The sequence below is a fragment of the Lynx rufus genome, unplaced genomic scaffold (genome assembly GCF_022079265.1).
Source record: "Lynx rufus isolate CCGP_SWC_20201006 ecotype Redwood Valley unplaced genomic scaffold, mLynRuf1.p SCAF_2, whole genome shotgun sequence".
Lineage (NCBI taxonomy): Eukaryota > Metazoa > Chordata > Mammalia > Carnivora > Felidae > Lynx > Lynx rufus.
In genome coordinates this window covers 81,875,569-81,903,540 of record NW_025814834.1, presented here as the reverse complement: position 1 = coordinate 81,903,540, position 27,972 = coordinate 81,875,569, and the positions used below count along the sequence as shown (strand labels likewise).

Below are 27,972 nucleotides of genomic sequence, written 5' to 3'. Positions count from 1 at the left end.
TTCTTACTAAGGTCTCGGGGAGACTTTACTGATGAAATCTGTAAAATGTAATCAGGTTGGTGAATTCTCTGATGTCCACATCCCTACCATCACATGATACACTTCAAAGCCAAATAAAAAATGCTATTTTGTGTCATCTCATCTTTGGCTTTTCCAGGCCCCTGGTCCAGTAGAATTATTGAGCTTTAACTAGATGGTAGGTACTCAATCATAAACTATAGAGCCAAAAGAATTCTTTGTTTGAATTTAAATTTTGAGTCTTTTATGATTTATGTGGGTAAAAAAAATCAAACCAAAAAATGGGGTATACTCTGAGAAGTCTTCTTCCTACTTTTGTCCCCTCTTACTATCTTTTTAATGTTTATTTATTTTAGACAGCTCGAGTGGGGGAGGGACAGAGAGGGAGACAGAGGATCTGAAGCAGGCTCTGCACTTGCAGAGCCTGATGTGGGGCTCAAACCCATGAACCGTGAGATCATGACCCAAGCCGAAGGTGGGCACTTAACTGACTCAACCACCCAGGCATCCCTTATATTATTTTTTACCCTGTTCCTTCACCTACAGTTCATCGCTCCTATTAATTTCCTGTATATTGTTACTGAGTGTATTTATGCATATATAAGTAAATGCATATGGTAATTCTTTAAGTTTATTTATCTATTTTTGAGAGAGAGAGCGTGCACGCACAAGGGCGAGCACATGAGCAGGGGAGGGGCAGAGAGAAAGGGAGACAGAGAATCCCAAGCAGGATCCATGCTGTCAGCACAGAGGCTGACGTGGGGCTCAACCTCATAAACCCATGAGATCATGACCTGGGCTGAGATCAAGAGTCTGATGCTTAACGAACTGAGCCACCCAGGCACCCCCATATAGTAATTTTTATTGTTTTCTCTCCAACACACAAAAATAACGTGATAGTCATATCTCTATATCTTTCTCCATTCAGATATATATGTATATATAATCTGTATCCTAGGGCTTTTTCACAGCATCATACAGGGAACGTCTTTGCTGTGTTCTATTCCATTGTGTATGTAGAGTTTTAAACATGCGCGCACACACACACACACACACACACACACACACACACACACTCTTTTTGATGGACACAGATTGTTTCCAATCCTTTGCTATTATAGTGCTGCTATGACTCTGATGACAGTGTATCATTGTGCATGTGTACAAGCCATCTTTTGAAGAAATTCCAAGAAGTGAGATTTTGGGTAAAGGGTAAATACATTTAAAAGTTTAATAATGTTACCAAATTGCTTCTAAGGGGTCATCTTTCCACAATCAATGTATGCAAATAACTGGTTTCCCATGGTCTCCTTAAAACACAGAATTAGAATACATTTTTATATGAGACTAGTCAAAATCTGAAAGTTTAAAGTATACTTTTGGTTCTCATTTCTCCTATTTGAAAAGATGCTTAACTTTTCTCCTGGTGTTTAAAGACCATTTTGTTGGGGTGCCTGGGTGGCGCAGTCAGTTAAGCGTCCGACTTCAGCCAGGTCACTATCTCGTGGTCCGTGAGTTTGAGCCCCGCGTCAGGCTCTGGGATGATGGCTCAGAGCCTGGAGCCTGTTTCCGATTCTGTGTCTCCCTCTCTCTCTGCCCCTCCCCCGTTCATGCTCTGTCTCTCTCTGTCCCAAAAATAAATAAACATTGAAAAAAAAAATTTAAAGACCATTTTGTTTATTTTTCTATGAAAAGGCTGTTAATGTTCTTTGCTTATTTTCCTGTTAGGTTACTGATAATTTTCTTATTGATTTCTAGTAGCTCTTTCCATATTAGTGAGATTATCCATTGTTTTGTCTGTGACATAAGTTGAAAAAAAATTTTTTTCCAGGTTGTTACTTGTTTCTTGATTCATACTATCTTTTGGTCATACATAACTTATTTAATGTAATTGAATGTATCAAACTTTAATTTTATACTTTCTGAGTTTTGAATTACAAATGGAAAGGCCTTTCACCCCTCCAAGGAAGTCACTCATATTTTGTTCTGGTACCTTAAGAAAATTTTATTATGGAAAATTTTAAGCACATTAGAGAAATTAGGATAATAACAGATAACAGATTCCCAAGTGTATTTGAGTGTATTTCTGGATTTGCTGTTCCATTTGTCTAACTACTCATGTGCAAATACTATGCTGTTTTAATTACTATAGCAATAGAGAATGTTTTAATGTCTATCCAGAGTAGTTATTCCCTAAATGAGATAGTCATCTACTCCAAATCATGCTCTATAAAAATGGGAGAAAATTATAGTTGGTAATCCAACCTCCTCAGGTCAGGGATAGACTTGATTTAGAAGTTGACAAGGAATGGGAATTGTGTGAGTGAAGGCGGTCCCCAAGGAGAGTAGTACTATTAACATACTATAGGAAGATAAATAGTAATTACATAAGAGCATGAAACTCAGGGCAGGTCCTCATCTAGAAGGTGGGATGAGGAAGAGGAACCCACGAAGGAAAAAGGACATGGTTCTGGTGGTTGAAGCTTGCTTTGCCCTTTTAAATAGCCAATCCTGGTTCTCTTTGGCAAAGTCGGAAGGCTGATAATAGAGAAGGTTGAAATATTTGCTGTATGTATGCTCCGGGGAACTGATCAGAGACTTGAAATCTGTCGCAGAGCAACAGCCCGGGTGAAGTGTGGCAAGGAGCCCATGCTGTCATTCTGCTCTGGGCAGTTCACAGGTCTGGACTCTGTGGGCAGTCTGTGCATAGACTGGTGTCTCTGTGGGTGCAAGGGTGAACCCCCCCCTTCCCCGCCCCCCATGCATATCTCAGGAAGGGCAGTGAAGATGATACTTCTCAGCCTTCTTTCCAGGAGACAGTACTAAATCTACCTAACAAGATATCTTTGCTGAAAAAGATCTGAGAGCGAGGACTTCTAATACAAGTGCTCCTTGGGGGGCGCCTGGGTAGCTCAGTCGGTTAGGTATCTGACTTTGGCTCAGGCCGTGATCTCACTGTTTGTAGGTTCAGGCCCTGCATTGGGCTCTGTGATGGCAGCTCAGAGTTTGGAGCCTGCTTCGAACTCTGTGTGTGTCTCTTTCTCTGCCCCTCCCCAACTTGCACTCTTTCTCAAAAATAAAAACATTACTATGAATTCTCCTTGGAAATACATCCAAAGTATTTAGTAGGGTCAAATCATAATTTCTCCCCCCTTTGAAATGCACATATCTGCTATACTCTGTCTATACCCTCATTAAAGCCCAGAGAATGTTAAGATGGTCAAAACATGGGGAAAAGGCCTAGGTTTGGAGTGGGTATAGATACTGAACCTGGATCACTGCTTTATGACTTCATTCCCCAGCAGACACCCTTAATAGCCTTTGGCACAGCCCATGACCTTCTCATCTCCAGTTTCCTCTTTATAACCTGCAGATGAGCACAGAAAACTTACCTTTCACAGGGATGTATGGGGAAGATTAATTAGTTTTCGATGGGAAAGTTCTTTGACAATCAGTCATGTGGTATAGTGTGCTAATTTGACTCTGCACAGCCATGACTTGGGGTAGCAGCCTCCTGCCCAAACCCTGACACTAGAGGGTAAGTGGAAATCGGTCTGCCTCAGCGTCAAGGATATGGACTTTGCAAATTGAATGAATGTGTGAAGTCAACCTTAGTCAAGCATTTATTCAACACCTATTAGCTGTCTGCCCTGGGCAAACAGTATGAGGCAGTCATAGTGGGTGCTGTGTGCATTGTGGGGGGGGTTACCAAGGAGTGGTAAACCTGAAATGCAGGTACTGTACTTACTGCTAGAGTGGTTATTACCCACAGTGGCGAACAAAGGCCCAGAACTGCAACTCTGGACTAGAAATCATCTGCCATCAATAGTGTGAGCTCAGCATCAATTACAGTGGGCTCCATGTTCCGGCGTACTGAGTAGTAAGTAGGGTCATGGGTGCTTACTCAGTTCTTCACTTTTCAGGTGCTATCCTTACCACATCCCTAAGCTAGTCTTCCCCTTAAGATGCTTTCAGTGAAGGGAGTCTTTGGATCCACTAACAAAAAGGAACTAGAAAAGACTCCCTTTTTTGGCCTTTTTGACTTTGTTGCATGCCACTGTTTTAAAATCTACATTCAAGGTGTGCTTTAAGTACAAGGTAAAAGGGACTATTTTAGGCATTATCACAGAACACTTTCTCTGCCAGTAAGGAGTTTTATGGTCTGGAAATTGGTACAGAATATGGATGAGATCTCCGTGTACATTTTGAGCTGAACTTTTCCTCCACCCTCTTTCAGTTGTCCTTGAGTGAGGGTAGGAGGGAATGGAAGAGAAGGAGGGGGAAAGAAAATTAAGAAAGGTGGGTATGAGTAACCTTGGGAGGTGAAGTAAAGGGCTTTTCTGGGAAAATGAGGCTGCCAGGAACATTATTCCAGTAGGAAGGTTTGGTACCACAGAAGATGAGAGGTTACCAGATGCCTAACCAAAGGGGGCATTTCAAGAAAACATAGTCACGTAAAAATTAGTGTTGTTTCTCAAAATGTAAGATCTTAGGAAGGAGACTATAGGGCAAAGCACCATTACATTAATATGGGATTCCAGTTTACAGTGGATTTATTATACTCAAGTACACTTACATTTCTGTGTAGATATTTACAGGTGCTACAATGCAATAGGAGGTACTATACTGAAACCTGAATGTACTAAGGCTTCAGTGGGCTTCAGTACTGTGTCCATAACAACGTGTGTTCTTTTTTCGCAGCTTCTTGATTGAAGTTCAAGAATTTTGCCTATCCTCTGCTTACTTATTTTTTAAATTTTTAAAAAAATTCATTTCTGAGAGCCTGCGTACACACACTTGAGCAGGGGAGGGGCAGAGAGAAAGAATCCCAAGGAGGCTCTGGGCTAACAGATCCAGGCTTGAGCCCACAAACCATGAGAACATGACTTGGGCTGAACTCAAGAGGAGGACGCTTAACGGACTGAGCCACACAAGTGCCCCTATCCCTCTGTTTGCTTAATGATATTCTTCAGTGATGGTAGGAGCAGAAAAAGCTGAATTTTGATGGGTTTGTGATATTTGCATGAGATTATAACATATTCTTCAGCTAGATTTATCTATTTAATATTCCCATTTTCTTTCGAAAGCCTTTGTTCTTACCTCGATTGGTTTATAGCATAAATTCAATTGTTGCTTTACTATAAGCCAACAGTAATATTCGCTCTTATGTTCTCCTAGTAAAGCAGTCCTGTTTATTCACTACAGCTGTTCCTACTATAAGTCTGCTATAATAATAAGCCATGATACTTTGGTCCAAAGTGACTCTTGGTATTTTAAGACTAGATTCAAGGCTCAGTCAGACACCAGGCAGGCAGATGGCACATTCAAAGGTATATTCAGTCTGGTGAATTGATAGGAGGTTATTTATAATGGTATGGCTAGCTTTGGGAAAACCAGCAGGAGACAGTACCAGATGCCAGAGTTAGCAACAGAGAAGAGTTATTTCTGTTATGTAGGCTTATAGGACAAGGAGAGAGAATGGCTGTCAGAACCCAGGAGAAGGTAGCTCTGGAGTTGGCCACCTGACAGGAACTGAGGGATGTGCTAATAACCAGGCAGGGAGTGAGTCAGGGAACAGGTACCCCAGTCTCAGTCTCTTCCCATTCTCCAACCTCCCAGTTTCTGCCATTACCCAAACCAAATTAGAAGCCCATGTGAAAAAAAAAAAAAAACTATGAGTGGTCTTCATAACTTGGCTTCCCAAGGCACAGAGCAGCATGGAGAGGGATGGAGGTTGGGTCTCAAGGGGCAAAAGGTGAAACCCGGCAGGGTTCACTTCCCTTCCATCCTGTGAGGATAGCTTGGGAAGATGGTCATAGCATTTTTAAAGCCTGACATAGTGTGTGTTGAACAACATGTAAATAGACTAGGTTGTAGTTGAGTAGACCTTCAGTTGCTGAAAATAGAGTTCTTACAATCTCCACACGGTTAACCTAAAATCTACACAAACAATTTAAATGGAAGTTCTATTGGTAGAGAAAATGAAAACTTTTTAAAAATTTTTTAATGTTTATTTCTGAGAGACAGAGCACTAGTGGGGGGGGGTGCGGTGCAGAGAGAGAGGGAGACACAGAATCTGAAACCTGCTCCAGGCTGAGCTGTCAGCACAGAACCCAACGTGCAGCTCAGACTCACAAACCGTGAGATCATGACCTGAACTGAAGTCGGACGCTTAACCCACTGAGCCACCCAGACACCCCTTTTTTTCTTTTTTCAATTTATTTTTATTGGTAATGCCTACAGTTGTGTGAGACCTTTAGAAACTTTTAGCTTATTTACAAGTAAGGACTAAAACTTGTTGTGCCCAACCCAGTGCTAAGCAAGAAAGGATATGGTCTTATGTCCCTAGACAAACCCAAGCTTTTTTCAGAGTAGAGTCTAACCCATGGGCTGGAACAGACACGGTAAGGTTAAATGAATGAGAAATATTGGAACTAGGCCTTTAAAGAGGAGTTGTCAGTATGGGTAAGGATGCATGTGAGAGCACAGAACTTGTTGCTTTTTAAAGCAGACTTTGTAAGAACCATTGCATCTTATGTAAGCACAAAGAATACAGATTTATCAGAAAACAGATAAATGAAATGCTCAACTTAGGCCCATTGTGCCACGTGTGTTCTAGGGTAGTTTTCCTAAAATTGTTCTTCAGGGGAATTTTACAAACTTCTCTCATATATGCTCAGACAATCATAGAATTTGATAGCTGTAAAACGTGTATTGAATTTCAGTGTTGAGTAGGTGTTGCATGATCTTAATATTTTCCAGTGTGTAATCCATAGAAGAACCAACCTTAAATTTCTACTTTTAGCTTTCCAACTGATTTAATAATTTGACAAAAACAGCAATGGGTAGGGACTTTTCCTTCAATTTTCATGACTTTCCTCAAGACAGATATTTAATATCTCTATTTTACTGATAGGGAAACAGAGTCTCAGAGAAATAGAGGGGTTTGTTAGAGTAGATCAAACAAGTGACAGAATCAGAACTTGCACCCAGGCCTGCGTGCCTACAAAGGCCATTCTTCCCCCATTATACTAGACAGCATTTACACTTGACTTTATCCTTGTGGGATTATGAACCACTGCTTAAATGCAGTTTTTCTTGTTGCAATTAAAACACTATTTAATGCACATAATTTTTCAGTTTCCTCTGGGAATATGAAATTATGCACATATATATCTTTATATATGTACACTTCCTTCTGCTCCAAGCGGTAATAGTGACAATTTATAGAGCAAGTGACATGCTGTAACTTTGTTATATATGCAGAATGCAGAAATTTTTTATTAGGATTGCTTTTATAAGCTTGTCAGCTTCCAGAGAGTTCTTTGAATAATCTGTCCTGAATTTTGTGACTATGCAAAAGTCAGCATGATAGTCTTTTGCCAAAGCACATAGTTTATTGTTGTTTTTTAAAATGCCCTCCTGTTTTCAGAATGAAACCCACGAACATGTCCTTTACTTGTGTGATATATTTTTAGCTGTAGAATCGAGAATAAAGTTGAGCTAGTGGGAGCTCTATAAACAATGGTCAGTGACATTAAGCCCTAGCACAGGAGAAAGATGACAAGCCAAATGTATAGTAACAATTCTATATCCTGAAGATCTCCCAACTGAAAGATAACAATATGGGTCCTGGAAACAGCTGACATGATTGGCAATACAGTCTTTTATACAGAGTTCTAGGGACACTTTTACAACCTGGCACATAATTAGCACTTAAACAGTCAAGTCATTCAATAAAATAGATCTATGTTTGTGTAGAAGCACATACGTACATGTATGTATGTGGGTGTGCATATATGCATGCACACATATCCAAGTGAATTTATTGCTGAAGATTTCTGTTTTGGTATAGACATTCTCTTATGTTAGAATTTATACAGAGAGGTTCAAATGAGAAGGACATCTGTATGAACGCTTTATTTTTATGGTCCCTTTTTTATGTCAGCTGAGACTAAATGAAGTCAAAAGTCCTAGCCATCGCCTGTATGCTGACCCTGAAAGCTAAATTTTCTCAGTTGAGTTGTGTATGCCACATATTAGAGAATGCATGCTCGGCATGAAACATTCCTCCACTCAACAAATGTAGAATAATGGATTCTTAGCCAGCTGTTGGACATTCCAGCCTAGATTTCTATTATGAGAGCTTTGATTGGTTATTAAAAGAAATGGGTTCAGCAAAGCAAGCAAGGATATGGAACATAAAAACAATGTCTTCCATGCCCAGCCTTTGTTGCTGCTTGGTTTATGTCTATGTAGTTCTGCCAGTGGAATTGCTCGTTAACAGTACCAAACACCTGTGCGCCCACAGCTTTCCTGTAGAACTTCAGTCCACTTGTATCTTTCTCTCAAATTTAAAGACCCCCTGCTTCCATGGAAAAGAAAATAATCTCTCTCATTTACCTCCCTGATAGCAGAAATACCTCTATAGAATTAATATATGCCCTTGGCTTTTTCTTTTTTTTTTTTTTTTTTTTTTTTTTTTTTTTTTTTAAGAAATGGCCAATTGAAGGATGCCTCTGCAGCTCTTTGAAACAAATTTCAGGCATTATCCATATGTTGTTTGGTGCTCTCTGTATAACACATAGCGCCCATTAGCTTGAGAATTAAATACCAGGAAGAGTTTCCTTTTATCAAATATGAGAATATGTGTCCCATATGCATCTCCCTTAACGCCTGAAAGGTACAAAGTGAAATGTAATGCACAGCAGAGGAACACCATGCATGGACGTTTAGTGGTTCAGATCTTTCCTCTCTCAGGGTTTTTACTCTGTATTTTAAGAGCCTTAATGTCAAAATGACTTGGCATAAGCCTCCTAAAAATCGTTTGTGGATACAAACTGGGCAACAATTATTTCACCTATGTGAAGGATACTCTCAAATTTAATCAGTTAGCATATATTTATTAGGTTCCTACCATTTGTCTAAATAGTTCAATAAAACATGGCAAACCCATCTGGATTCTTTTTAAAAGGAGTACATTTTCCAATTCCCAATCATCTAAGCTTTTTAATCTTGTTCATGTGGAGTTCTTAACCTTCTCCTCTAGTGTCATCAAAGCCTTCTCAAAAAAGATGTAAACGTGTCTTTGACAAAAATGCAGCTGAAAAGCTACTACTTGGGAAGGTTTTTTTTAGTTTTTTTCTTAACATTTGAATCACATTTAGAAAGTTGCCTTTAAAATTGATTAGACTATTTTTTACCCATTGAACACTTATTGCCCCATATTAACTCATTAGCTTTAAGGTTGATTTCCATAATAACAATGTTTAATTTATTTTTTTTATTTAAAAAAAAATTTTTTTTTCAACGTTTATTTATTTTTGGGACAGAGAGAGACAGAGCATGAACGGGGGAGGGGCAGAGAGAGAGGGAGACACAGAATCGGAAACAGGCTCCAGGCTCCGAGCCATCAGCCCAGACCCCGACGCGGGGCTCGAACTCACGGACCGCGAGATCATGACCTGGCTGAAGTCGGACGCTTAACCAACTGCGCCACCCAGGCGCCCCCATAATAACAATATTTTAATATTAGCACTGTTTTTAGATATTATTTTATCAGGTTGTATATAGTAGAAAAAACCATCTTTAGCACTACAAAATGTACAGCCTTATGCTTAGAAATGAAATATTCATTTCTATGAAGTTTTGATCCTATGATGAGATTTTTAAAGTTATCCTTGTAAACATTATAGCAGGGATCTGAAATATGGGAATACTGTATTACATATGACTTTTTATGGTATAACTGGAATTCTTCATTAATATCCTTCCAGAGAAATCATAAAATCCTAGAAGGGGAAAGAACCTTGTCAGTCATTCATTCCAACTTTTCATTTGGTTGCAAGAAAGATAATTCCTGAATCCCCTTTAGAAATTAGTGCATAGAACTCAACACTATTTACCAGATTTGGTCCAGCTAGTATGGAATGGAGTTGGACAGTTATATCTCTTGATCTTATCTCTGTTCTCCTGCTAATGATATCTGAAGAACTGGGAAGGAAGATACATGAGGGGAAGCAGACACTTAACATTTCTTTAATGCCATCTAAGTGAAAGGTACTTTACCTATGTAATTATACCCAATCCCCACAACAGCTTAAGAAACTTATCTACATGGCTCTAAGCCTCACTTATCTTATTGACAAATGGGGTTACGTGGCTAGTAAATATAGAAACAATTTGTAGTTTTCATAAGAAATTGAAGATGGCACTAAGAAATGAAAAGACATTCCATGCTCATGGATTGGAAGAACAAATATTGTTAAAATGTCTGTACTACCCAAAACAATGTACACATTGAATACAATCCTATCAAAATACCTATCCAAATCCTATCAAAATACCATCAGCATTTTTCACAGAGCTAGAAAAGACAATCCTAAAATTTGTGTGGAAGCACAGAAGACCCCAAATAACCAAAGCAACCTTGAAAAAGAAAAGCAAACTGGAGGCATCACAGTTGAGACTTTAAGTTATAATACAAAGCTGTACTAATCAAAGTGGTATGGTACTGGCGTAAAAATAGAAACATAGATCAATGGAACTGAATAGAAAACCCAGAAATGAACCCACAACTATATGGTCTATTAATCTTTGGCAAATCAGGAAAGATTATAGTGTAAGATTATAGTGTAAGAACATGGTCCAGTTTTCCAATGGGAAAAAGAGTCCCTTCAGCAAATGGTGTTGGGAAAACTGGACCATGTTCTTACACTATACACAAAAATAAGTTCAAAATGGATTAACGACCTAAATGTGAGACCTGAAAGCATAAAAATACTAGATGAGAACGCAGGCAACTTCTTTGACATCAGCTGTAGCACCTTCTTTCTAGATGTGTCTCCTGAGGCAAGGGAAACAAAAGCAAACTTCAAAAAAAAAAACACATCAAAATAAAAAGCTTCTGCACAGTGAAGGGAACAGTCAACAAAACTAGAAGGCAGCCTGTGGAATGGGAGAAGATATTTGCAAGTGACATATCTGATAAAGGGTTAGTATCCAAAATCTATAAAGAATTTATAAAACTCAACACCCAAAAGCAAATAATCCAGCTTAAAAATGGACCAAAGACATGAGTAGACATTTTTTTCAAAGAAGACTATACAGATGGCCAACAGACACATGGAAAGATGCTCAATGTCACTCAGCATTAGGAAAATGCAAGTCAAAACTACAGTGAGGTATCACCTCACGCCTATCATAATGGCTAAAATCCCCAATACAAGAAACAACAAGTATTGGCAAGGATGTGGAGAAAGGAGAACCTTCTTGCACTGTTGGTGTGAGTGCAAACTGGTACAGCCACTCTGGAAAACAGTATGGAGCTTCCTCAAAAAGTTAAAAATGGAACTCCCCTACAATCCAGCAATTGCACTATTAGGTGTTTACCCAAAGGATACAAAAATACTGATTTGAAGGGATACATGCACACTGGTGTTTATAGCAGCATTATCAACAATAGCCAAATTATAGCAACAGCCTCCATGTCCATCAACTGATGAATGGATAAAGATCGGAGGGGTGTGTATGTGTGTGTGTGTGTGTGTGTATATATGTGTATACATATATATCTCTGTATCTCCTTCTTTATATACATACACACAGGAATATTACTCAGACATAAAAAAGAATGAAATCTTGCCATTTGCAATGACATAGATGGAGCAAGAGAGTATTATGCTAACTGAAATAAGAGAAAGACAAATAGCATATAATTTCACTCATGTGGCATTTAAGAAACAAAACAAATGAGCAAAGTCGGGGGAAGGTGGGGGTGGAAAGAGATAAACCAAGAAACAGACTCTTAACTATAGAGAACAAATTGATGGTTACCAGCATGGAGGTAGGTGAAGTATGGGTGAAATAGATGATGGTGTGATGAGCACTGGGTGTTGTATGGAAGTGTTGAATCACTATGTTGTACAGCTGAAACTAATATTATGTTGTATGTTACCTAACTGGAATTTAAACAACAACTTTTAAAAAATGCTGATCCTGTAAAACAAAACAAAAAGGAGAACCAGAATTTTATTCTGGGTGCCCTTTCTGAATCTAAAGCCCATTGTTTTTCCTCCTCTCTAAGATGATTGTATTAACCCTTGGCAGACACATCTCAAATTGAGTTTTTGGCCCCAGTAATGTATGTGAGTACAGACATTGTGTCTCTTATTTATTGTTTTCTGAGTGCTTAGCAGAATACCTGGTATAAATGCAAGATTTATCATCCTAATATTTTCAAGATTTGGATAAGCTGGTATGAGTGGTTGAATCATGATCCTACTTTTTCCTAGTGAATGTTGTTAAGAATAAAGTCCATGGTACTCCGTGGGTATTTTGTATTTTCAGAGGAAGATAATGGATTGGGTGGGTATAAGGTAAAATTCTCTCTTGTATTTTGCTTCCGGCACTTAAAAAAGCTAGATTAAATATCTCTAAGGAAATTCATATTTAAACTTAGGAGGACAAAAGAACTTTTTGTGTACCAGAAATAGAACACCTGTTAGAGAAGGTAGAAGCTGCAGCGTAGGAGCTGGGCTCTCGATGCCCAGGCAGGTTAGCAATTGAAACCCCAGTCCCCCTGCAAGGAAGGGAACTACAACAGGGTCTCGGCATAGATCCCATGAACACTGTTCTTAAATGTAACAGGAACCAGAGTGTCTCCGTTGGCCAACCTGGCCTAATAGCCAGAAGCAAGTAACACAATCCTTGTTGCAGATGATAAAGTTTTTTTGTTTGGGCAGATTTCTTCTTTTGAGAGGAGTGTTTTCATCTATTCTTGTCCTTCTTAGTAAAATTTCAGCACTCATTTTGAATTTCCACTTGGCCTTCTATTCTTTTTACAAGGGAAGCTGGGCCTATTAAAGTTTGTCATTAAAGTGTCTTACTGCGGGATAAGTGATGCTTTCAGGAAAGTGTGAATATGAGTGTTGATGGGCATGTTGGACTTAGTAGAGCTGCTTCCTCTAAATTATCCATTTCATTTGTTTTATTGGCAGTTGGAGTTAGCCTTGGCTTGCTGACTCATTTTTAGCAACTGTGCAGGAAGTACCAGTATTTACCACATTGTTTGGTCTCCTCTTTTTCAAATCTCCCTTTGAGTCCATTCCTTTTGAGACCATTTCTTCATCTTTGGACATTCCATCAACTCCTTACTGCCCACAATCTTTGTCTTGTTAAGAAAAGAGTTCCTTAAGATCATAGCTAAGATGTTGGTTCTATTTAAAAAAAAAAAGTATTTATTGGATATTTACCATGCACTGAGCCTAGACCTAGGGACTTAAAAAATAGTTTAAAAAATAATGTAGGTCATTTCCCTACCCCAAAAGAGAGTTTATGATGTCAAGGACATGCTGCTTGTTGAAACCCCCATCATCTTTGCATATTTTCCGTGGAGGCAGAAAATGCTACCTGTAGAATAAGATGCTGATTATTACTCAGACCTGGGAAATAGTCACGCTTCTGGACCAAGTGCCGTGTAGGTCCTTTACTCTGGGCAGTAATAGGCGAGGTGGGCTTTGCAAATGTACACATCTGGCTACCTGCCATTCCCTGGAGTACCTGAGAGTTGCCCATCTCTGTTGAATCTGCCTTTGCAGAAAGCACCCCTTTCTTTTGGCATTCTGGAGCATATCCTACTTGCCAAAGAGAGGATCATAAACCAAATGGAAGGCCAGCACCACAGGTGAGGGGTTTTTGACCAGGCCTACCATCTGTGGGGAAAAATGGATAAAAATATTGTGCTCTGCTGGGGAGGAATGATTTGAGCCATCCTTGAACTTGAGTGTATACCAGATACCTAATGTATATGTGGAACTTTCTTAGTGTCAAATATAAAACCATCTAAGTCACAGGAAGCCAAATCCTGACAGTTGTATTCTGAAACAGCAAGCAGCAGTTCTTAACTGTTATGTTCAGATTAACAGATTCCTTAACAGATTCCTTTTGAGATCCTCAGCCCAGGGGGAAAAATCTATATAGACACAATATTTTGCAAATAACCCTAACAAGCTTACAAGTCACCCCTCCCTGCTCTGAAGAACTCTGCTCTGTGTGATGGTCCTGGAGAAAATACCAGAATGGTTTAGTCTGACTCATCTTAAAGACTTCTTTTTTTTCCTTCTGGAGCAAAATACAAGCTCTACTGTAACCTTGTTCTGCAACAAAGACTGCAGTGAGAGCCTACTCAGCAAAGTCTCAGCAGATAATTTTTAGTTCAGAGTCTCCGTGAAATGATTCTAAATGTAAAACAACTTTCAGATATCATAGTTAGTCATTTGCTTTTTCATTATCCTAATGTCTTTTGGTTGTGAAAGATAAAACAGTCATGTTAACACAAACCTATCCACTGCAGAATAGATAGAGATAGATATAGGTACTTAGGGGAAAGCAGTATTGGTAATAGATTATAAAGCCGGCTCTGGAAAATAGCAGACATTTTTATTTAGTGTTTTGTTTGTTTGTTTTATTTGATAGGTAAAACCTTTGCAGTTCTGGTGAATTTTGATACAATAAGGCTATGCTGTTTTAGCTAAAAATGGAAATAAAAATATACTAGTCGATATGGCAACTTTTCACTGTTGTTTTGATGGGGTTACTGTGTTCCAGGAAGTGTGCTAGGATCTTTACATACATTGTCTCCTAAGCTCACTTGTACAATGGTAATGATGCCACTTTCCCTACAGTCCTGTTTTGAAGAATGGAAAAAACAAAATACAAATCTAATCCTTGAGCTTGCTGTTCATTTGGTTGTTTTAAAGTCGTCTGCCGTCCAATCACTCTTTTATTCAGAGAAACCTTTGTGAATCCTAAATTCCTCTATGTTGTCTGTTATTGGCATCCCTTTATTCTGGGAGTGAGAAATAAGGCTAAGGATTTGGGACCTGTTGCTCTGCAGAGACCAAGCATTTTTTCAAAATCAGATAATCTAAAACCAAACAGTTCCTTGGTTTTGTTAGATCCCAAATCCTTGCCATGGCCTGTAAGTAAGTGCCTGTATGGTCTGGTCCCACCACCTCTGACTTTGTCCCTGCCCTCTCCCCCCTGCACGTGCACTTCTTCCTATCTTGGAACCCTAGTGTCTTTTCCCTTGATTCTTTGCTTGGGTGGTTTCTTCTCATACTGGGTCCACTGTATATGTAAAGTAGGTCCTCCTATTCACCCACACATCTCTCTATTGTACTTATCTCAGAATCATGACTATCTGAAATTACATTTTCCCCATAGTTAGTGTCTGTCTTCTCCTTCTAAAATGCACACTTCATGAGAGCAAAGACCTTGTTGGAGGTCCAGTAATAACAATTTCTTTCTATGCACTACATGTCAGTAATGACATTTGAATGAATAAATGAGCTTCTGTCTCACATAGAGATTACATGAGGAAAACCAGGGGTTCTGATTCGTGATTCCTGTTTGGAGATATGTTCTTAACAGTGAATGCTACCTAGTGAGGATTGAAAAATGGTGAACACAGCTAATTAGATAAGTGCTTTATGTGTATTAACTAATTCCTACAACCCTATGAGGTAGGTATTAATATCATTACTTCCATTTTATAGATGCAAAAGTTGTGGTACAGAGAGGTCAAGGAACTTGCACCAGTCTACAAAAAGAGTAGGTTTAGAAGCAGGTATTTGAACCTGTACTCTACCTGAAAGTGCCCATGTGCCCAGCACTCGGCTGAGTGCTTCATACACACGATGTCATTTAGTCTGTGCTTCTATGCTCTGAGGTAGGGACTGTTATTGTGCCTCTTCTACAGATGGGCAAGCCGAGGCTTGGAAAGTTGAAGCAATTTGTCTGAGGCCCCATATTTGTTAGTGATGGAAAAGGGACTGAATGTAGACGATAGGAATCTGAAATGTATAATCTTAGGCATTATTTCCATATTACTTGAATATGGGTTGCTATTGGAACACAATGAATTTGAGATTTGTGAAAAAGGGATGAGTCTCTCCTACTCAAAGTTTCTCCACTGGTGTAAAGCAGGGGTCTTCATTCCTTGGCTCCAGATTCACAATGAATATGGAGCAGTCCAACTTAGAGAAAGGAATAGGAGAAGGAGAATTTGTACCAGCATAATGACTCGTCTGTAGGGAATAATATAGTTAGCTATTAAAAACGTCCATTTCTTCAGAAAGAGCATAAAAATAAGATTTAGAAATCTAATAACTGTGAATGATCAATTTTGGTTTCTAAAATGAACCAGGACAGAATTTTATATATGTATTTACGTATCAGTAGGTCGCATTCTGTCGTGAGCTGAAATGCAGTATAGGAAGTTTAGCCCTATTGGCTTTTGAAACCTTCCAGGTTTTCCTTTACACTGAGTACTTCTTAGAGACTATGTTCAATTGGTGGCAGAATCCATCTATAGGGATGGGGATGCTGCTGGCTATATTTTGTCTGCTATCTAGTTCCATCTTTGTAGGAAGGCATTATTAGCTATACACGCAAAACCAATATACTCACAACATGAGGGGGAGGTAAAATCCCTAGATTCTGTGCGTTATTATCCTGGCTTCAAACAAAATCTCCATGTGAAGGATTATGCTCATATGTGCAGAGATCAAACTTTTCTTCTTTGAAAAATTTCCTAAACCCACAGAGACCGGCTGATTCAGCAAGAAGAAAATGAGTTCAGGCAATATTATTGAACTCTAAGGTTCTAGCATTTTCACAGACTTGTATTACAAGTGCTGTTACTTTCACAATCCTATGTGATTCTACCTGAGCCTATATTTGATGCTTACAATTATCCAAATGTGTGGGCAGAATGGGTGTTATTAAACCACTTTGCAGATGAGGAAATTGAGGTTAATAGAGCTTAAAGAGCTTGCCCAAGGTCAGACAGCTAATAAATAGCAGAGCCAATACCTGAACCAAAGTCTTTGGACTCCAAGTTACATCCTTTTCTGCTTCCCACACCTCTCCATTGCTAAAGAGAACCTGTTTGTGGTGATCCTGTATGTTCTCAGCATCTCTCCTGAAGATTTTCTTACTACCAGGTCTGCTTCTAGAGGGTAGAACCAGTGGGACTTAAGATGTACTGTCTTCCTCGGTGAGCTTCGGACGTCTGTTGTTTCACTGGGTATCAAACCTGCCTACTTCACCTCTTTGAAAGCAGAAGCAGTATTTGTGGGCTAGGACTAACATCTCATCAGCATTTCAAACAACTCTTACTCCGTTTTCTCTAGAACCTCCTGGCAGCTTGTTGCACCCAGCGTGACAGACACAGATGGGGATGGCATTGTCTTTGTGCTCTGGGATCCAGCAGAGACTCTATTTCCCAAACTCGTTGTACATTTATGCACTGCCCTTCCTAGTGCTCTGACTCTTAAGGTTTCTTCCAGGTTTTGAAAGCGTTGCAAAATTTCTCAAACACAAGTGTTTACTCAGAGTATGGACTTGACAGATAGGTGGTTCAGTAACTTCAGGTGAACGTGCCTCTGAACCCTGTTAAGTGATTGGCTGATTCAGCACAAAGTACGCCGGCTAGCCTCAGGCAGTGAGGGAATGGGGTGCGGCCACGCCCATGCTGTTCCTTGTTCTTCCGGAACCTGAAAGGCCTTTGGGTGTCCTGCTAGAGCTTAACTGGCTAGTGCAGAGGCCTGACCAGTAGAAGGCAGTAATTACTTAGCTTTCATCTGTGAAAAAGAATGCAGTTTGCTTACAAGTACGGGCCCTATAGAACAAGTAGATGGTCGGATAGATTTGAATAATCAGGCTTCCCAAATGGAAGCAAAGCCTGCTCCTCCTGACAAACAAAATGCAGATAAATGCGACCAGTCTCTCTTTTCATTGTAGATGTGAGTTTTGGACTTTCCCATGACCAAGGTCAGAATGCTGCCCCTCCGTCATGCTCTGGCTGTAGCTGTTGTCCAGATCTTTATCTTGTCAGCAAACTGGGCATTGGCCAAGAACATCAACTTCTACAACGTGAGGCCTCCTCTGGACCGTAAGTAGTGGTTGTGTCCTGGTTCACGACTGTAGGGTCAGGGCGACAATTCTAAGTCCCTCTTTCCACCTATAATAACTTTGCCTGCTCTGGAATATTTGGTTTATACCTAGAATAAGCCAGAGAGTCTTCACTACTTTGGTGAGGAGTAGTACATAATGACAGAAATTTTCTCCATTTCTTTAACATGCTTTAGCTTTCTGCTGAAGTCTCAAAATGGTTCTTGGTTAAAATACTCTGTTTGGGGTGCCTGGGTGGCTCAGTTTAAACATCTGACTTGGCTCAGGTCATGATCTCACGGTTCATGAGTTCAAGCCCTGCGTCGGGCTCTGTGCTGACAGCTCGGAGCCTGGAGTCTGCTTATGATTCTGTGTCTCCCTCTCTCTCTCTGCCCTCCCCCTACTCACGTGCACTCGCTCGCTCTCTCACTCTCAAAAATAAATAAACATTTTTAAAAATGAAAAAGTAAAATAATCTCTTGAACACTGTCACCACGAATGGCTTAGCAGTGTTCTTTGTTGATCTCTTCAATGGAGAAGGATATTGGCTGTAGGAAGGAAGTTTCTCCATATATAATTTATATATGGTTGTGGAGCCCAACATGAGGTTTGAACTCATGACCCTGATATCAAGACCTGAGCTGAGATCAAGAGTCAGATGCTCAACAACCGAGTCACCCAGACACCCCTAAATGATATATTCTTTCAAATGACCATTAACAATTTTGAAACAGATTTGTATATTTGAAATTAGGTGGGAAATAATACTTGGATTTTCATTAATATGCATAGTCATCATTAGAAAAGGCTGTATAAAATTCAACTTTTCCACTAATAATTTACACAGAAGCAAATATCAGTGAACATTATCTGTAGGATAATATATTTTATATGCATACATGTGAATATTTGTACTTTTATACATATATCATCTCCTTTCTCTCTTCAGACAAGTGAGACTTCTCTGATATACTTTATTAGAGAAAGATTATAGACACCAATTGGTATAAAGATGAATGGCTGTAGTTCCCACACCTGGAAGAGTATCAAAATCATGATAAAAGCCTTTAAAACTACATATTCCTTGGTCCCCTCTGCATTGGTTCAGTAGTCAGAAGGGTGGGATGTAAATTATTTTCTTTTCTTTCCCTCCCCCAAACCCTCTTCTTTTTAAAAAAGCTCTCCTGAAACTATTCATGCACAGCCAGGTTTGGGACCCACTGTCTTTATACCACTTCTAAATGAAGCCTATATATTACTCTTCTTCCCTTTGTGCTTTCTTTATTATTTGTGACACTGCGTGTGTGTGTGTGCATACACACATATCGCATATATACCACACACACCTTGAACTATCATTTATTATATGTTTCTAAACTGGTAATGATTGTATACTAATAGCTTAATGACATGGCACAAACACATTTAGATTTTCATAAAATCTAAATTATAGACAAATTTTGAAACTTTTAAGCCTAATAAAATTTTATGATTAAAAAAATCATTAAAAAAATAGAAATATTTGACTAACATGATCAGTTTACTAGGATGGTCAGACATTTTCCTTAATCTTTATCCATTTTATTCTCCAAAAATGGAAGAATTGGAAGTTTTACATAAGGCTTTATGCCATGGCTTATAAAGAAATGTCAAATTTATTACACTTTTGACTTCTTGCCCATTAAAATAACAAGATACAAGGTTGGGAAAAAAAAAAAAACACAAAAACCTAAAGACCAAAAGGACATTCTAGTTACTTTCAATCCAGACTGCCAGCAGTCATAATTCCTGCTTTCTGTAACACCAGCATGAGCATAAGAGCCTGAGAATTGCTATCATCCTTACATTAAAAGTTACATTCCTGATTGAGGTCTAATGTTGTGATAATTGACGTATATCAAGTGAGATTGCTTGACTGAGGTTGAAGATGGCTGTAATGGAAGTGCGTGTAGACAGAAACCAGCAGGATTTGATGTGCCAGGGACTATGCTAGATATTTTTTATTGCAGCCTCCTGTTTAATCTTCATGATTCCTCTGCAAGTCATGGGGATCTTCACTGTTAGTATTTCTCTAAATATTATTATTTCCTGGAAGTTAAAAATGATAAAGCTACTCAGTAGGAAGAACATAATTCAAGCTCAGGTTAATCTGACTCCAGTTCTTTTCAGGGGCCACACTAAACCAAATCATTGGTTCCAAATCCGCCACCACCCTTTCCTGTGCTCTCAACCCCCACTTATTCCCAAGTTATAAATTGTAATGAAACAATACCATGGGTGTTTCAGAGTGGCTTGTGGAACCATTTTCATTACTCTATAGTAGATAAGCATAGACAAAATATTTAAAAAAAAGAGAATAAATATGCCCTGAAGTCTGGCAGTTAACTCCAGCTCCTTGGCAACGAAAACTCTAAGGATGATGGTTTGTAAATTTCGTTTGATCTAATAAAAGTTGCTAATTTGTGCCATCTTTGATGTTTAAAATTTTTGTCTTTTTTAACCTTTCTGTTTCACTGTGCATTTTTCTTTAAAGCTACGCCATTTCCAAATAGCTTCAAGTGTTTTACCTGTGAAAATGCAAGGGATAATTATAACTGCAATCGATGGGCAGAAGACAAATGGTGCCCACAAAGTAAGTGCACTGAGTTTGGAACACTCTCTGGTGATTATACCTCATTTAGGTCTCTCTTAACTGGCCGTGAGCAGACCTGCCTTATATAATGGGATTAGCCTATATCAACAGGCTGATGATGTTATATCAAAATCAGATTTCTTTTAGTAGACTGTGCAGGTATCAGATTACTCTGAGAGTACTTGGAAACTGATGGTATAACCTCAGTTTGTGTGTGCTGTGTGTGCCTCCAGGGAGGATTTCTTAAATAGTATTTATCAAGCAGAACAAATAGTCCACAGTGTTGTCTAAGGCATTCTAAGAATTTCAGAAATGCTTGATACCTCTAGAAAAGTCACACTTACTGGCTAAAGCAAAGAAGGGTTTTTATACTCTTGAGATACATTGGTGCCTTGGTAACTCATTCATTCATTTGACAAACATTTGAGAACTTTTTAGTTTGCTTAGCTCCCGGATACATCCCTAGTGGTTGGGGACAAAAGTAGAAGGGAAACCAAGTGGGGTCTTTTATTGTCTTTAGGCGGGAGAAGATGACAACCGGGACTATGGTGGTAGGGATAGAGGGACAAGAAGTCGAATGATTTAACATATATAAACTTGGAGGTAAAGCAGACAGGATGTGCTGAGGGATGATTTGGAATTGGAAAGCTCTACTTAGAGCTATAAGATGAGGCTATTCAGATTTTTAGGAAGTACTATTTTTTAGGTTTTCAGACCTAAAAGGCCAAGAAAAGCAAACCGACCAACCAACAAACTCTTCTAGAGCTAAAGATTACCAGTTTTGGTGTACTATTACCTTGACTCTTTTGGAAATCTTTGTACCATATTCTATAAAGCAGTAAAATAGCCTTACCTCTTCCAGATAAAGCCAGTGTATGGTACCAATGATTAGTACACACTGCAGACCTCTATGGGGCCTGAGACTCTTAGGCTGTAAATTAGCACAAATGGTTGTGACATCTACTTGGAAAGTATTTTTCTTTTTTTTTTTTTAATGTGTATTTATTTGGAGAGAGAGGGAGAGCGAGCAAGCATGAGTGAGAAGGGGAGAGGAAGAGAGAGAGAGAATCCCAAGCAGGCTCCGCAGTCAGCATGGAGCCAGATGTGGCGATCGATCTCACAACCACGAGATCATGACCTGCACCGATACCATGAGAGGGTCACTTAACTGAGCCACCCACGTGCCTCTGGACAGTATTTTTCATGATTTCTTTTCAAGAGTAATTAATTATTTTAATTTTGTCTTGAGGTTCTTTTACATTTCTGTAGAGTGACCTTAAATTGTGTGTGTGTGTGAGTACATTTATGTATCTTGTGCATTTGGAGATTTGTTTCTACATTTTGCACAGAAATTTATCTTAGTAATTGCAAAGTTTTTAAGGTTGGCCGATGCCTCTCTTTACTAATTTACTTCAGAGGGTGGGTACCATTCTTAGCTATTTGCTTTAAATGCCCCTGAAAACCGGGTGGTAAGGATTGTAACAGTAGCAAATTACGGCACTGATGTCCAGCTCCTTGTACTTCGTCTTCATGGACTATATTATTTTGAATTGTATCCAAACACTGTTCCTACTAGGAACAGCACAGTGCTCTGATTTGTCATTCATGAATCAAAGCCGTCTTGAATGGGAATGTGCATGGATATTTCCGGGTTGCAGAGTTTCATCTCTGTTGAAACACGTGAGCAGAAGAAGGGAGCTGCAGCTTTCCATCAGCGAGGAAACGTCAGAGATGGGAAGGGTGAAGGAAGTTGGCTCTTCCAAGTCCAACTTGAAAACTTGACTCTTAACGAGACTGCCACGGAACGACCCTACATTCCAGTGTGCATGACAGTACATTTTTGACTGTGCTCCAGTCAAGCCCCAAAGATACTAACCATCTGGAATTCTACCTGAGGGTATAATTTCTTGCTTTTCAATTAGTCATCGTTTAGGGGCGTGATAGTCAACCATTTCTCGGGGGCAGACTGGCCCACAGCTATTGTTCTTTGTCAGCTCAGGTTTCCTTTTCACCTTAGAGCTTTACTTCTGTGGTCTGTCAGTGTTGTTAAGAGAGGTTCTCTGTGTAACAAGAATGACATTTCTTATTTTATTTACCCTGGCTTCTATTCTGACTTTCTAGGGTGCTTTAGCATGTGTGGCATTTTATACGAACACATGCAGCTACCAGTTTCCAATTCTTCTTTATGTGAAGTATAGGTCGAAATGCCTTTCCCAAACATTCAGTGGTTCCCTGTCCTTCTAAAGGCAGAAGTCAGCTACTCGCCTAGAGCACAGCAAAGCATCATCTAGTTTAACACTAGGTATGCTGAGAGGCGGAATAGTGTTCTGGCTAAGAGTACAAACTCTAGAAAACTGCCTAGGTTAGAATCCTATCTTCCACCACCTTCTGTCTAATGTAACTGTGGGCAAGAAACCATGCCTTGGCTTTTCTATCTGTAAAATGATATTAATATGACTTGCCTTAAGGCTTATTGTAAGGATTGACTGAGTGAATACCTGTTAGAGTGCCTCGCTGATGGCATGTTAATATTATTTGAAGCTTACCACAACCCTATCAAAATGTCGGACACTTGTTATCATCTTTTATTCAAAAGAAAATGAGCTTTAAGGACCTAATAGTGCTCACATGTGACAGAATTCTCTAAAACCAAGTGCTCTCCACATTAGTCAGGTTTCCCCCCATTTTATGACATTGCTGCTGTAGTCCCTTCTCAATAAACTAAGGAGCATTGCATTGGTCTGAGATAACTGGAGAGAGATGCAAAACTGAAGTGGCGGGTCCTAGCATATTGAATGAAATCACTTTCTTTAAAAGTAGTAAAATGTGAGTACTTAAAGCTATAGGGAAAACTGTAGACATGAGCTAGCTGTGTGCAGGGAGGGGCAGAGAAAGTAGGAAAATGGGAATACTCCGGAAAAGTCAAACATGCAGGGAGGATTAGAGCATGAGTAAGAAGTGGATGGGTCAGGAAGGTGGTCTTGATGCATACTTTGAAGCACCTGTTTTCATTCTGTTCCACCACATGTCTGTTAGTATACAAGAAACAAATGCTGAATAATACACCAAGATGTGTTCTAACCCACTGCATTTTACGTTTACAACTCTCATTTTATTTTGGAGTTCTAGAACACGTGCTTCATAGGGAGAGAGACAGAGACAGAGATGCTGGCACACTCATATGAAATGAGCAGACCTGAGATGCTGATGAAAAGCTTGTTCAACTTTTTTCTCAGCTTTAGCTGGCACCAAAGGAGAGGCATCCACTCCTGCCATTAAACTTCTTGCCTAGAAACCTAAGGATCATCCTGAGTTTTAGTCTTTCCTGAAGTGATTGTTGAGTTTCTCTTTTGCAGCGTGAAACATGACGTTGCCTTTTCTCCCCCTGCCTAGATACACAGTACTGTCTGACAGTTCACCACTTCACCAGCCACGGAAGAAGTACATCCATTACCAAAAAATGTGCCTCCAGAAGTGAATGTCATTTTGTTGGCTGCCACCACAGCCGAGATTCTAAACATACAGTAAGGAGTGTGTGTGTATGTGTAAGGTTACTGTCCTAAGGTTTTTCCTACTGGTCATTAGTTGTACATAATGGAAAGGCAGGAAGGATAAAGTAACCTGTTGTATACATGTAGTCTTTAAGGAAAGACTCCCTTACAGTGATGTAGTGGAGACCAAAGAGAAATTGAAGACTTCCTGTCCTTCAACAAAAAATGTCACTAAAAACAAATGATAATTCCCGGACCACAGAGCTCCATCCTAGACCTCGAACTTGATTTGTTTGAAGTCTGTTCTGGAAGCCCAAGAGCCAACCATCCATGAGAGAGTGATGAACGCTACAGAACCCAGCTCATGTATTTTGTTTATGGCCAGATATCACCGAGAACAATGCACAGGGTAGCTGGGTTGTGGAAAGAGGGAAATGGGGATGCCTTTTACTAAGGAAACCTGGTCTTAACCCCTACCTCTGCTTAGATGGGGACGTGAGAGTCTGAAAGAATTGATCTTAGTTTAATATGATGAAGTATAGATATATTTCAGATCAGTTGATCTCCTTAATTTTTTATCATTCTAAAATGAGCAATTTCACTCTTTTATATGCCCGGAATTGTGAAATGTTTGACAAAAAATTACTTGAAGAGTATGTTAATTTTATGAGATTTTAGAATTTGATTTAGTTACTGTGTACAGAAAGTGCTTCTGATACCAGTAGCTTTTAGCTCTGGCAACGTTGGAGAGTCACCTGGGGAGTTTTCACAGCTATATTGGTGGTGGTCAGGGAACATCCCAGATCAGCTGAAACTGAACTTCAGGTGGGGTCTTGGGCATTAGGCTCTTTTTTCTTTCCTTTTTATTTTTTAAAATTTTTATTTTTGAGAGAGAGAGAGAGAGAGAGACAGACAGACAGACAGACAGACAGACATAGAATGCGAGTAGGGGAGGGGCAGAGAGAGAGAGGGATACACAATCCAAAGCAGGCTCCAGGCTCTGAGACATCAGCACAGAGCCTGATGTGGGGCTTGAACTCACGAACAGGGAGATCATGACCTGAGCCACCAACAGAGCCACCCAGGCATCTCTCTTTTCTTTTTTAAAGTTCTCCAAGGAGATTCTGATGTTCTTGCTGCCAGGGTTGAAAGCAGCTGATAAAGACATGTAGAATTGCTGCCCTTTTCTTAGCCATCCTGGAAGCCTCTATGGATGGCTAAGTTTATCAGGTTGAAGCCTTGTACCAGGTATTATGACAGAAGATTGCTTCCTCTGAAAACACCTTGTGCTGTGAGGGAGCAAGCCTTTTCCACTCCTCAGCAGCCATAATTAGCAAGCCCTTGCTGTTGTAATGATAGAAATCAGTTGTTAGTATAGACAATACAAAGTCATTATTATCCCTTAACAAGTAGTACTGAGAAAGAAAATCAATGGCCAGTCCAAAAGGTTCCTAGCTTTCATTTTCATGTCAGTGTTTTTCCTTACAAATCTTAGAAGATTTGTTGATTCAATCAAGCAATCTTATTCAGTTTCTCATCCTCTTTTTTCCTTTGCTTATGCTTGGCTTGCTACAGATAAATCACTGTTAAAATGAAAAGACTCTCAAAATAGTCCTTACTTTCGGGTTAGTGGGGGAAAGGTACTCAAGGGCCTGAGTATCTCATAGACCAGATGAGTTGGGTAACTAATTCTGTCCGTCCTCAGCGCTGTGGAAGCATTCTTTTGTTCTTTGTTTTGCCCTCCCCACTCCTTCCCATTACTTAACTCTCTTTCCCCTCTCCCCTTGCTTCTGTAACAGGAGTGTAGGTCTTGCTGTGAAGGAATGATCTGTAATGTAGAGTTACCCACCAACCACACTAATGCAGTCTTCGCCGTGATGCATGCTCAGAGAACATCCGGCACCAGTGCCCCCACGCTCTACCTACCAGTGCTGGCCTGGGTCTCCGTGCCTCTGCTGACATGAAGCCACTGTTCCTAAGAGAGACAGAAACTGCCCTCCGAAGCACAAGCCAAAAACTGTGTGAACGCTGAACGTTTGAGTGAAGACCAGTCTTGCACTTGGTGAAGACTGCACCTTGGACGACCCCAAAGCAGAAGCCAGTTGTTCGCTGAGCTAAAGCACTCCTATGTCGGGCCACAGGATGGAGGAAGGGCATGTAGCAGGAAGTGAGGGGATTGTCTGGCTTCCAGCCTTCCTGGTCAGAGGGGCTGCATCTTGTCTCTTCTGCAGGGAGGATCCTGCCAGTATCTGCAACAGAGAGGTTGCAGCAGCCTGTTTTGGTCCTGCTGACCAGGCCTTTAGCTGAATGGACTGCTTGACCTCAAGACTCCTTCAGAATCTGCTGGGTCAGACTCTCTCATTTCTGTGATGAGCTCAGAGTGTCCCTATGAAATCAACTCTTCCATCATGAGAAAGCAATTTTCCCATCAATGACACAGTCAGTGAGAAAGGCAGCTAACTATAGGAAGAAAACTTCAGTTGAACTAATATGAAACCCATTTACTATTGTGGGGGGAAATAAAGCTTTTAAATTATACAGTATAGAATGCATGCTTGTGTGTTTCTTGACTGACCTGGCGACCTCGGATAAAACATTTACCAGTGTCGTAAAGGAGGTCACTGAAGTTAAGTTTCCATGCATCATGGGTGATCTATTCCAGCTTGAATTATGAAATTCTCTGCCAAAGTGACTTAGCTTTTTATTTTTCAGGAAGGATACTTCTTAGGATGCTAAATGGTAATTAGTCAATTGAAAAGGTCAGGAAACCTTCCTGATGGAGGAGGATGAAGCCCTATCACATGTTGTACCCTCAGGGGTAGCAGCTTCACTTCAAAGAAACTGGCCAGAGGGCCCCTCCCCCATACAGTCAGCTTTTCTCTGAATGTCAGGGCCACCAAGAGAACCTTTCTAAAAACATGCTAAAATGTTTGGTCCCTTTGTCTCCTCTTTCCCTTTTATAATAGTCTCAGCAACTTCTGTTTTCAGAATCCTGATTTCCTGCCTTTGCAGTTGAGGTGAGCCCTAAACACTCTGCCCTTGTATGTATGGTGATAATGGAGTATTTTTTGTTTGTTAATTGAGCATCTACCATCGGGAGACTGAGTACTCCATCAGGTCAGTCCATTAATGACACTATCCTTACCATGTGGGCTCACCTATGGTGGGAGTCCACAAACTATGGTTCATCAGCCACATACGTCCTACCACTTTTAGTCTGTTGGATTTCTGTAACAAATACACTATTAGTTTTGTGGCTTAAAAAAATTTTAATCCTTACAGTTCTGGGGGCTGAGAAGTCCAAGATCAAGGTGCCAGCAGATCGGGTGTCTGAGGAGGGCATTCTTTCTGGTTTGCAGACCACCATTTGTATTCATACAGGGCAGAATGCAGAGAGAGACTGGCTCTTCATTCCCTTATATGGCACTATTCCCATTCATGAGAGCTCCACTTTCATGACCTAATTAACTCCCAGAGTCCTCATATCCAAATACTATCAAATTGGGAATTGAAGCTTGAACATATAAATTTTGAAGGGACACAAACATTCAGTTCCACAGCAGCCACCTATTTTTGTGAATAAAGTTTTATTTGGAACACAGACATGTCTTCATTTATGTGTTGTCTATGGCTGCTTTCATGCTACAACAGCAAAGAGGAGTAGATGCAACAGACGGTATATGGCCTACAAAGTCTAAAAGATTCGTTCTCTTGCCTTTTACAGTAAAACTTTGCTGATGCCTAACCTATGGATTGGTAAAACAGAATAGGGAGAAACCTGCTTGCTTTGCAGGGACCATGGTTCTTATATGGTGGTTACTCAGCCTGTGCAGTGGTTTGCCAAATTGCATCCTTTATATTCTTTGTCTTCTGAGT

At 39.9% G+C, this 27,972-nt stretch overlaps 1 protein-coding gene across 1 annotated transcript; it reads left to right on the top strand.

Moving 5' to 3' along the window:
- LYPD6B (LY6/PLAUR domain containing 6B) lies at positions 1–26,616 on the top strand. The gene is made up of 5 exons (XM_047085130.1): positions 1–55; positions 17,824–17,974; positions 20,507–20,605; positions 23,999–24,129; positions 25,896–26,616. The coding sequence occupies exons 2-5, from the start codon at positions 17,845–17,847 to the stop codon at positions 26,058–26,060; spliced, it is 525 nt and encodes a 174-aa protein (XP_046941086.1). The 5' UTR covers positions 1–55; positions 17,824–17,844; the 3' UTR covers positions 26,061–26,616.
- The last annotated feature ends 1,356 nt before the right edge of the window (positions 26,617–27,972 follow it).

What these genes read in the sequence shown, in the direction of transcription:
- LYPD6B (XM_047085130.1), top strand. Translation starts at nt 17,845, where the DNA reads ATGACCAAGGTCAGAATGCTGCCCCTCCGTCATGCTCTGGCTGTAGCT. An exon ending in CGTGAGGCCTCCTCTGGACC is followed by an intron (nt 17,975 to 20,506) that starts GTAAGTAGTGGT and finishes TTTTCTTTAAAG; the next exon opens with CTACGCCATTTCCAAATAGC. An exon ending in GCCGAGATTCTAAACATACA is followed by an intron (nt 24,130 to 25,895) that starts GTAAGGAGTGTG and finishes CTTCTGTAACAG; the next exon opens with GAGTGTAGGTCTTGCTGTGA.